Below are 11,759 nucleotides of genomic sequence, written 5' to 3'. Positions count from 1 at the left end.
TGTGTGTGTGTGTGTGTGTGTGTGTGTGTGTGTGTGTGTTTTCTAGATTTTTACCATTTCTGAGTTTTGTGAGCTGCTGTTGCAAGTTAGTTGAACCTGAAGAGGGGATCTGGGGATGCTTAATTTGTAGCTGGTGAGTCAGAAGCAGAGGCTATGTCCTGTGCCATCGGATGAGGAAGTCTTGGTACTCAGCCCTCAGCCTGTGGAGTCAAGTACTACTCAAAGGAGATAGTGTCAGGACTGAACAAGATTGTAGGACACCCAGTCAATGTCCGCTAGAGAATTCTTGAAGTGAGATAATCTGTAATCTGGTGGTAGACATATTGTGCTGAGTAGTGTTTAACAGGAGGAGGAAAAGTAAAGCCCTTTTCTTGCCAGCATGTTGGCACACTCCTGAAATCCCAGGACTCAGGAGATTAAGGTAGGAGGATTGTGAGTTTGTGGCCAGGTTGGACTGCATATGACTGTCCCAGAAAACAACAAAAACAAAAAGGCTTTTTCCTTAGAGATAAAGGAGATGATGATCATTGAGAACAGGAGGCAGTGCTATCTCAGACAGCTTTTAGAAAGCTAAACCTCTTCTATACATGTTTAATAGTCTATGTGTATTTTGTTATTTTGGTAATGAACCGTCACTAGCTCCCAAACTAGCATATCCCGCTTTTGAACAACTCCCATTCTTGTGATCCTTTAACTATAGCTTTCATCTACCCTTTCTCAGAATCGCTGACCCTCTTAGATCTATTCCTATTTAATGTTTAAGTCTTGAGATTTGGTATCTGAATGACTAATACAAGGTCATGAATGCCCATGTCCTTAATTCTGAACATGGTTGATTGTATTAATTATATGTTCCCACCAAAGTTATGCACAATGAATATATGCATAGAATTTTTGGTAAATAATCCACCACATTGTGAGAGAAGGATATGTGAAAATATACATTGCCAGGATATTAACTTGCAGGTAAACCTAAGGTACTGTATAAAAATCAATGGTAGCTCTGTAGAAAACTGAACTTATCAAAGAACATTGGAAGGATCTGGAGAAAACAAGGCACATGTCTTAATGTTCCTCTGCTGTTACATAACTGTGAATACCTCATCAGCAACCAGGGGAAACAGTTTACCACAGATGGTGTCATAGTTAATCCAGCATGCACATGGAAGCTCACAACCAGCTATAACTCCAGTTCCCTCTTCTGGCCTCAGTGAATGAATGGTAAACAACTGAAGCCCTAAATGCACAAATGTGGTCCACAGAGCAGGAGTGTAAGCATAAACGTCACTACAGAGGCTTCTATGCACAAAGACCTGGCTCTGTGATGTGAACTCCAAAGGCCCATCTCTTGGCTGGCTGTGCTTATTATTGCTTGCAGGTTGGTTTCCTCGGCTGACTTTCTCTAATTTTGCTGTCAGGCCCTTACACACTGCCCTCTAGGGACTGCTTTCATGTGCATGCTGGGAACCAAATCCAGGTCCTCTGCAAGAGCAGCCAGTGCTCTTAACCACTGAGCCATCTCTCCTGAGACTTATGCTTTCAGAATGGTGAAGTTTTTTAAATTTTTATTTATTTTTATTTTATGTGTACGCGTGTATTGCCTGCATGTAGGTAAGTGCACCCGTGTCGTGCAATGCCCGTGGAGGTCAGAAGAGGCCATCAGATCCCCTGGGACTGGAGTTATGGACAGTTGTTAGCTGCCACGTGGGTGGTGGGATTCAAACCCGGGTCTTCTGCAAGAATAACCAGTGTTCTTAACCACTGAGCCATCTCTCCAGCCCCAGAATAATGAGTTTTAAAAGTTTTAAAATTTATTTTTACTTTCTGTGTATGGCTGTTTTGCCTACAGGTATATAAGTGTACCCATGCATGCAGTGCCTACAGAGGCCAGAAGACGGTGTTGAATCCCCTGGAACTGGAGTTAGCTGCCATGTGGGTGCTGGGAACTGAACCCAGGTCCTGTGCAAGAGCAGCCAGTGCTCTTAACTGCTGAGCTATCTCTCCAGGCCCGAGTTTTAAAGGGTTTTTTTTGTTGTTGTTGTTGTTTTAAGGCTAGGAGTAGTGGTGTACATCTTTAATCCCAGCACTCAGGAGGCGGAAGTAGGTAGATCTTGTGAGCTCAAGACCTGCTTGGTAGACATAGCCAGTTCCAAGCTATACAGGTGACAGGTAGGATTTGTTGTTTTTTTGGGGTGGGGTTGCTGGGGATTGAACCCAGGGCCTCACCTATACTAGACAAGTAGATAAGCACTCGACTGAGCTGCATCTTTAGCACTCGCTGTTTTGTTCCCCATGTGGTACAGTTGGTACAGGAGGCAGCAAAAATATTTCTTTCCCAGTATTTTCCTGTTTAAGAGGAATTAGTAACTTGATTCTCTAGTGTCCTCAGATGTCACAAATAAGCTTTGATTATTCTCTCTCTCTCCTCTCTCTTCTTCCCTCCGTGTGTGTGTGTGTACGCACATGCATGTGTAGAAAAGACTACACAGTCTTTAGGAAAGACTGTTCTTTCTCCTATTGAGTCACTGTGTACTTTGGTTAAAAATCAGTTGACTATAAGTTTGTGTCGTTCTGAATTCTTACTTTTTTGCAATTGTTGCTTTTTTATTTTAATTTTGTAATTTTTTCATATGCTTTAAGATTTTTTTAAATTTTATAAATTTCATACGGAACATCTTAACTTTATACCCCCTTCCCCATTGGCACCTGCCCATGGTCCCCTCCACTGGATTTCATATGTTCTGTCATTTATGTTAAGGCCTATCATGTCAAGTTAGTGTCCCCAGGCATCCCTCAGTGCAAACTCATCCACTGAGGTCTAGATAGCCTATCTAGAATCCCTCCCTTTAAGAAGATCAGCTCTTCCTCACCCAGCAGTTATCAGCTGCCAATAATTCTTTGACTAGGATTGGATTGCTGTCCATTTCCGCAGTTCTATGCTGGGTTTTTGTCTGCTTGAGTTTGCATGGGTCTTGTGCATGCTGACACCATTGCTGTAGGTTCATATGCACAAGGTCCCAGGAGGCTGTACGATTCTGTTTGCATATGGTCATGCACCTCCTCCCTGGTTCTCACAATCCTTCTACCCACCTCTTCTGCAATGGTCCCTGAGCCCTGGGTGGGTGGAGTTTAATAGAGAAGTCCTGTCCAAGGACCCACATTCTGCAGACTCTTATTCTCTACACTTTGGCCATTTGTGACCTTTTGTGTTTCTGGCCCTCTGTTGCATGACGGTGCTTCATTAATGAGAACTGAAAGATGCATTAGTGTCCTCTTTATGCCTTTTTCTATGTTCCATGAACCTTAGGTGTAGAGGTTGCATTGTAGATGTGCCACTTAGGCTTGGTCAATTCACAGACATTCTCTATGTATGACTAGTTATAGAACTCTGAAATAATCTCTGTCTGTTGAAAAAGAAGCTTCTTTGATGGGTGGTGATTGGAATACTTGTCTATAAATTTAAGAATCCATATTTTGCGCATAATAAATTACATTTGTCTAGGGATGTGACAGCTTTGGTGAATTCTTTTCTGTACCATACTGATTTATGGGAGAATCCTTATGATACCATGCTATTTCTCTATCATCGTTATAGCACATCTCTTCCATGTGTGTTTGTAAAAATAATTTTCACTCTCCCAGGCTGCTTTTCCCTTTAAACTGTAAGCCAACTTGCTAATTCCCCAAGATAAGCTTGCTGAGTCTAGTCCATACCTACCTCTGCCTTATTTAGAACTTTTCCTCTGCAGCAATTTTCAGTTTTCAGAACACATACTTTGTCAATTTTATCCCTAAGTCTTTCTCATTTTGAGACTATTGTACATTTATTTCTTTTCTAATAGTTTCCAGTAAGACAGAGAGATATAATTGTTATTGATTTGCATTAATTAGCTGTGCATTTATTACGTATTCCTTAGATTTTTCTAAGTGGGAGATCATGTCACCCATGAATAAAGAGTTCTACTACTTTTCAGTTTCTGTTCCTTTGATTTCTTATTCTTTTGTAATGCACAGGTAACTGGGATACTTGTCTATAAATATAAGGATCAACATTTTGCACATAGTAAGACGTTAACGTTGTCTAGGGATGTGATGGCCTTGAGGTTTTCCTCTAAGATCTGTGACTTCTCCAGCCATGTGTATTTGGCTATATTTACAGCACTACAGATGAACTTCCTCCCATTGAGTGGGTTTTAAGTCCAATTAGGTAGTTGTTGATTGCCCCCAAGATAAAAGTGCCACTGCTGCACCAATGGCATTTGCTGTGCTGGTCATTGATTGTGGTTATTAGGTCTTGAAGCTGGGATTGGACCATCAATTGATGTTCTCCCTTAACAGCTTGCATAGTGCTCTCCAAAGCTATAAGAGCTAGTCTTCAGGACATTTCATTTTTTTTCACCAGATTTGGATATATCTCACTGTCCTAGTTTGTTTCTTCATTGCTCTGACAAAACACTCTAACCACTACCAACTTGGGGAGGAAAAGGTTTATTTATCTTATATCTCCCAGGTCACAGTTCATCAGGGAACCCAAGGTAGGAACTCAGGGCAGGAACCTGGAAGCAGGAGCTGGAGTAGAGGCCATGGAGGAATTCCTCTTACTGGCTTGCTCCCCTGGTCCCAGGGGTGGCATCACCCACAATGGGCTGGGCCGTCCCATATCACTCAACAATCAAGAAGGTGCCCCATGGACATGGCCACAGGCCAGTCCAATGAAGGCAATTTCCCAATCGAGCCTCCCTCAACTCAGGTGTGTCAAGTTGACATTAAAGCTATCCAGCACACTCACCAAGCAAGAACTACATTTTTAAAGAATTTGCATTTATGTTTTGGAAGGATAGAATTATATGAATGAACAGCAAGTCATGGTCTCTTCTACCAGTATCAACATAATATTCTAGTTTAGATGGTGCATTGTTTTTAGAAAAAATGGAGTCCCCTTCTACACTTCCAGTTGCGAGTTGAGCCATAATTGTGTAACGTGTATTTCTCATGATTGCTTTCGGGACTAAATAAAAGGTAAGTGTGACCCCTGACAAGTTTCAGTGCAGTACTTCTTCCAGTTTCTTTTTATGTGTCAGGTTGACAGAAATAGCCGCGGTGCTCATTCCACTTTCTGCACAACAGTAGAACAGAACGCTAGTGTCCCTGTGCTGTCTGTCGTCCCAATGCCATGGTGTCATTAAACTGTTCCAAGATTGGAATGAAATTGTGCATTTGATTACAAAACTTGGCATTATTAACCGTTTTTATTCTCCAACTCTCATAAATGTACAGAAAACTTTCCAGAACTCTGTGAGCGTGTTACCTAAGCACATTAAGTACAGATCAGAGTTCAGCTGTCTGCTATGAAGCCAGACACCAAAACAATTTGTAAGATGGTGAAACAATGCCAGTTTGCTCAATACACTTTTTTGTTTGGGAAAATATAGTGAGTTTTCATTTGAAAAGTGTTATTTAGCATGTAACAAGTGAGAATGCTCATTTAGATGCTGGGAAACTGCAACTACCTGTGTGATTTCTTTAAATTTTAAATAGATGCTGTGTTACATGTGCACAGCTCAGCACCTTGGGTGAACTTTGGGTCTAAATACCCGCCTCCTTCCTATGGCTGGAAGGGCACCAAAATTGTAAGCAGTTGATCAGGCTCTGCGTCCCTATGTGACTAGAGCCTGTTACACTAGATGAACTAGACTTCTTAGGATGGCTGTTAATGACAGTTACTTTCACATAAAGGTTATTCACACAGCATTTTGATATAGTAAAGTGGCATGCAAGGAACCAACAGTAACATAATTGAAGTCAGTAAAATGAAAAATTAAGGTCATCAGTCATGACCTGCTAGAGAGTAAGCATGGTGTGTTAAGGATTCATTGGGTTATAAATAGAACAGCACAGTCGAGGTCAGGGAACCGCAGTTGTCTTTGGTTTTTCTTGAGGTCTGCTAACACTTCCACGCTGGGCTGGTGGAAGAGACAGATGTCTGGAAAAGGACTTCCACATTAACTTTGCAGCAAAGGACTCTGTGTAATAAATGTCTGAAAATTCTAGACAGGTAGCTTATGAAAGGATTTTCCTCTTGTCCTAAGAGCTAGTTCAAAGGAGAAAATACTGGACTGGAGAGATGGCTCAGCAGTTAAGAACACTGATTGCAGAAGACTGGGGTTTGAATCCCAGCACCCACATGGCAGCTAACAACTGTCCAGAACTCCAGTTCCAGGGGATCCGATGGCCTCTTTTGTCCTCCGTGGGCATTGCATGACACAGGTGCACTTACATACATGCAGGCAATACACACATACACATAAAATAAATTTTGGTCTTTTTGAGACAGGGTCTCCCTGTAGCCCCAGCTGGCCTGGAACTGCTATGTAGACCAGGCTGGCCTTGAACTCACAGAGATCCGCCTGCCTCTGCCTCCCGAGTGCTGGGATTAAAGGCGTGTGCCACCATGCCCGGCCCAATGAATAAATTTTTAAAAAAGGAGAAAATACTGGCATTTTGAATACTTGTAGCGGGTCATGAGAAAATGGGGCCACATGTATAAAACCATGAAATGTCTCATCTGAGAATTTTTGGTTTCTATTCATGTTCAGGAACCACTGTAAAAGGACCCTTGTCCTCCATGCTGTTCGTTTTTCACAGCCTCCACTGACACACCTCCCCTGGTCTGCATGCTCTTCTGGCCTTGCATACTCTTTCAGGCTTTCCTTTTGTGCCTGACCCCCTTCTGAAGAGGTCCCTGGTGGCTGGAGAGATCTCTGCCAACCTTTTTGAGCCCCAAGGAAACTTCCCCAAACACTAGCCCGCTCCTTCTGGCCTCCTGCTGGTTCCCTGTCACCGACAAAGATGAAATGGAAGCTAGGAGTGGGCCATATTAGATGCCATTGACTGAGCTTTACTAATCCCATGCCGGAGAGATGATATAAATTATAATACCACGGAATACACAACATTCTCTTGTTTCTTTTATTCTAAAGGGAGTTTTTAAAACTGAATCTTAGCCGGGCGTGGTGGCGCACGCCTTTAATCCCAGCACTCAGGCTGGCAGAGGCAGGCGGATCTCTGTGAGTTCAAGGCCAGCCTGGTCCACATAGTGAGTTCCAGGCCAGGTGGGGCTACAGGGAGACCCTGTCTCAAAAAGACCAATAATAATATGTTTTTAAACCTGGATTTTAAAAATGAATTACATTTTTATTTTGGGAGGAGGCCATGGCCCCTGTGTGGAAGTCAGAAGTCAGTTTGCAAGAGTCTGGTCTCTTCCCTTCCATCATGTGGGTCCTGAGTTTCAATTCAGGTCTTCAGGCTTGGCAGCAGGTACTTTAACTGCTGAGCCATCTAACCAACCCTGAATTTTTAAAAAAAATATTTTTAATTATATGCATGTATGTGTATCTCTGTGTAGGTATGTGTATGTGAATACAGGGTCCCACAGAGGCCAGAGGTATTAGATCTCCCTAGAACTGGAATGACAGGTGGTTGTGAGCAGCCCAACATGGGTGGTGGGTACCAAGCTGGGGTCCTCTATAAGTACAGTGAGTGCCATCACTGTAGCCTGCTCCCTGGATTTTTATAAATGTGAATCCACAGCCATGCAGACTTCCTTATCCAGGTTACCATTCAGTAGGCATGGGGCATCTCTCAAGTGGGCAGCTATGTTCCTTCGTCCTTGTCTGTCAGATCTGGAGCAATGCTTTCAGAGAGGGGCATGTTAAACCGTGGTATGTGTGAGTATAGAAAAAAATTTGAGTGAAGCAAAGTACTTGCTTCGTTGGTTTCTTTTACACTTTTACACCTATAGTTATGAAATACTGTATTATTTTTACACATGTGTAAATAGATAAATTATATGCCTTAATGGGTTTACGGCCCTGGAAGTAATGATTCAAAATGAACACAGTGTCCTCTCACACTGGCTTCCCCCCCCTTTGGTCTTTTTGAGACAGGGTCTCCCTGTAGCCCCAGCTGGCCCGGAACTCAACTGTGCAGACCAGGCTAGCCTTGAACTCACAGAGATCTGTCTGCCTCTGCCTCCCAAGTGCTGGGACTACAGGCATGTGCCACCACACCCTGCTCAGACTGGCTTTTTTACCTTCAATCTCTTCACCACTCCCTTGAAAATTTTTATCAGCAGGGATCTTTTAGGCAAATTGAGTTCTATCATTTTTCTTTATTCTGTAAAGTTCAGGAAAAACCATACCGATGTCTTCATTTTATCTTTTTATTTTTTTAATATTTTATTATTTTTATTTTATGTGTATGAGTGTATTGCCTGCATGTATGTGAGTGCACCTGTATTGTGCAATGCCATGGAGGTCAGAAGAGGGCTTCAGATACCCTGGAACTGGAGTTAAGGGCGGTTCGTAGCTGCCATGTGGGTGCTGGGAATTGAACCTGAGTGAGTCCTCTGCAAGAGCAGTCAGTGCTCTGAACCACTGGGCCATCATTTATCTTTATTTTTATCTACCATATTAGTGTTTTATGAATTTGTAATTTCTTACAAGAATTTGATACAGTCACATACTTTCAGAATTTACATTTCACTTTAAAATACTGTGGAAGTTTAACCTGTGAAAAATTAACAAGTATAGAAAACAGTTTTCAGTAGAAAATGTTCCTTCTGTCTGGACAAGTTGGTTTGTCTGCATGTTTTGTTTGGTTTTGCTTTTTGGCTACACCACTACATTCCCAGCCCCCTTGAGACTTAACAGCTAGTGGCCTGCAGCAGATCTTGACAACGCTATTTTAACCTAGCTTCAACTGTTGGCATTCCTAAGCAGATTTCCTAATTGTTAGGGTTTGTTTCTTGTTTTTTGTTGCTTGTTTTTTGTGGTTTCGCTATGGCTTTGGGGTTTTATTTGGGGATCGGGGAGATGCAGTGTTAAGGATCAAACCCAGGAAGGGCTTTGCATATGTTAGACAATGAGCTACAGCCCCAGCCCGCCTCCCCTTTTTTTCTTTTTCTTTTTCAAGGCTGATTCTGAAATCCCCTTCCTTTCCTGGCTTGCTCCCCGCTGGCCTCTTTCCAGTGCATTTGTCACTCAGCTCTAAACTATTGCTCCTTTGCTCTTCCATCTTGAGGTGCCTGGGGATCCATGCTCAATCCTGTCCTTTCCTCACATCTTCTCTCCAGGTGCCATACCTGAAAGACCATATCCAGAAGAGAAATCCTGCTGTGGTTTCCTTTTCCTAGGCTCCCATTATTTCCAACTGAACTGTTTTTGAGTTAAAAGAAAGCTATAATGTAGATGGAAAAATGTAAAAACTGCTATTCAAAGTGGCCATAAACACCTCAAAATTTCACTGCCAAAGGGACAAAAAGGGAGGTCATGATGTCTGGAGTCAAGAGTGGGACTAATTCAAAAAAAAAAAAAAAAAAAAAAGCAGTGGTTGATTGCCAAGCATTGCTACCAGCCTGCTACTTTAGGATGTTTTGGCTGAGGTAAATACAAGTATCTCTTTTACAAGTTGTTAAAAACTGTACTTAATATATAAATTACACACTTATGTAACATTTCAGTTTAACGAGCTCAGAGTTCTGTACCACCTGGAACTCAAAAAATGACCACATATTCTTGATCATGTTCTGTATTCCTAGTGTTATGAGAAATAGAATTCCTATTGATATATACTGCATTATGTAGAAAAATGTTGGAATGACTTAGATTAACAGAGGTGCTTGTTGTTTATTATTATGTTTATTTACTGTACACATGTGGAGGTCAGAGGACAACTTTCAGGAGTCAGTTCTCTCCTTCCACCATGTGGGTCCTGAGATCAAATTCAGGTTGTCAGGCTTGATGGCAGCACCTTTACCAACTGAGCCATCCAGCCCTGACTGTGTGAAGTTTTAAACTAGAGATAGCATCGAGAATCAAGATAACATCAAGGCCTTCTTTATTTTTTTGCAGGGATGGAAAATAAAGTGAAGCTGTTTCTTACATCAGCAGGTCATCCGGATATTTAACTAAAAATATGACAGCTCTTTCTCCAGAGAACTGCTCCTCTCAGCACTGGGTACATCCATCAAAGCAGCCCCCAGACGTTAACTGTGTATTGTTCTTGATTGTACTTGGGAAAATATTGCTAAACATCCTCACACTAGGGATGAAAAGGAAAAGCATCCACCAGAGTTTCATGGAGTACTTCTGCATGTCGCTAGCGCTTGCTGATCTTTTCCTGTTGGTAAACATTTCCATTCTGTCCTACTTCCGGGATTTTGTTCTTCTAGGCATTAGATTCACTAAATACCATATCTGCCTGCTCACACAAATTGTTTCCTTCACTTACGGCTTTTTGCATTATCCCGTTTTCCTGATAGCTTGTGTAGATCATTGCTTCAATCTCTCTAAAACCACCAAGCTTCCATCCAAGTGTCAAAAGTTATTTTATTTCCTTACAGTCATTTTACTCTGGACTGCAGTCCTTGCTTATGTTTTGGGAGATCCAGCCATTGCCCAAAGCATGAAGTCACATAGTGTTTATTTTTACCAGTGCCCCTCCTATGTCAGCATTCAGAGTTACTGGCTGTCATGGTCCATGCTGACGGTTTTACTTGTGGCTTTGCTGGTTTCGTGGTCAGAAGTAATTACCTTAATACAGGCTGTTAGGATAGCGTCCTATATGAACGAAACCATCCTCTATTTTCCTTTCTCACCCTACTCTGGTGATACCGTGAGCTCTAGAAAAATCCTCTCATCCAAGCTCCTCGTGTGCTTTCTTGGTACCTGGTTACCATTTGTAGTGCTTCAGGTCCTCACCCTTTCACTCGGAGCCCGGGTTCCCGCATACATTGAGATGAACGTGCCCTGGCTGTACTTCGTCAACAGTTTCCTCGTTGCTGCAGTCTATTGGTGTAGCTGTCACAAGCTTTATTTAAGCAAGATTACATTACCTAAAGATCCATTTGTCAACTGGAAATGCTGCTTTGTTCCATTTACAATTCATGGACGTGAGCAAATGGAGAGGCCTGCATCAGTAATCATTTGTTAGCACGTGCCATATTGAAGGGACTGAAACAACTGTACAAACAGAAAAGAGCGACCCAGGGCGTGTACTGAAGCTCCTGCTCCCCTGACTTTTACACTTTTCCAGCATGTGTTCTGGGGCTGATATTAAAGTGTTAGAAATTCAGTCAGACCAACAAATTTGTGTGCCTGTTCACTAACAGTGTATTTGGTATTAATCCAAAAGTAAAATAAATGAGGTAACACTTGGCCATACTGATGTTTGTTTTAGCCCTCTACCCAAACTACGGGATGCAAAATAGCGCTATATAAAGCTGAGATTTCACTGCCAGCTTTTAAGATATAAGCTTAAATATTTTAGCAAATTTAGACCAAAAACTGTTTTCTTAAAATTACCTGATCAAAACTTTAAGGGAAGATAATTAGCTCATGTTAAATTGAACTAAAAATTTCTTGTTATACATGTTTGGAAGGGTCAGCTGCTCACCCAGTGGAACTAGGAAAAAAGATCTCTTGCCATGACATACCAAGTTCGTTTGCAGTTATAACTTATGTGCATGTCAGATCACAATCATGAGCAACATAACCTCACTGTAAAAACCTTGGACTTCTGAGATCTGGGCTGGATAATTCTTTGTGGTGGGACCGCCCTACACATTATACATGTTTAACAGACTTCCTGTCCTCTGTCCATTGGATCCGGCAGCACCTGCTTTCCCAGTAGTGACAAAACTGTCCACTTATTACTAAGCCTCCCCTTATGGGTGGGTGCAACTGCCCCCCTCCCCAGTT

The 11,759-nt window shown here is 42.1% G+C and overlaps 1 protein-coding gene across 2 annotated transcripts in view; it reads left to right on the top strand.

Annotated features, from left to right (window-relative positions):
* The window catches only part of Gpr160 (G protein-coupled receptor 160), a 34,196-nt gene extending 22,844 nt beyond the window's left edge, over positions 1-11,352 (top strand). For both annotated transcript variants that reach the window (XM_029562064.1, XM_017797391.2), the window contains one exon: positions 9,912-11,352. In XM_029562064.1, coding sequence (XP_029417924.1) covers positions 9,976-10,992 — 1,017 coding nt within the window. In that variant the 5' untranslated portion in view covers positions 9,912-9,975 and the 3' untranslated portion in view covers positions 10,993-11,352. The remainder of the gene's footprint in view (positions 1-9,911) is intronic.
* The last annotated feature ends 407 nt before the right edge of the window (positions 11,353-11,759 follow it).

This window comes from Nannospalax galili, unplaced genomic scaffold, assembly GCF_000622305.1.
Source record: "Nannospalax galili isolate Female #2095 unplaced genomic scaffold, S.galili_v1.0 scaffold33, whole genome shotgun sequence".
NCBI lineage: Eukaryota > Metazoa > Chordata > Mammalia > Rodentia > Spalacidae > Nannospalax > Nannospalax galili.
Note: the sequence above shows the minus strand (reverse complement) of the source record. Positions and strands in the feature narration are given on the sequence as shown.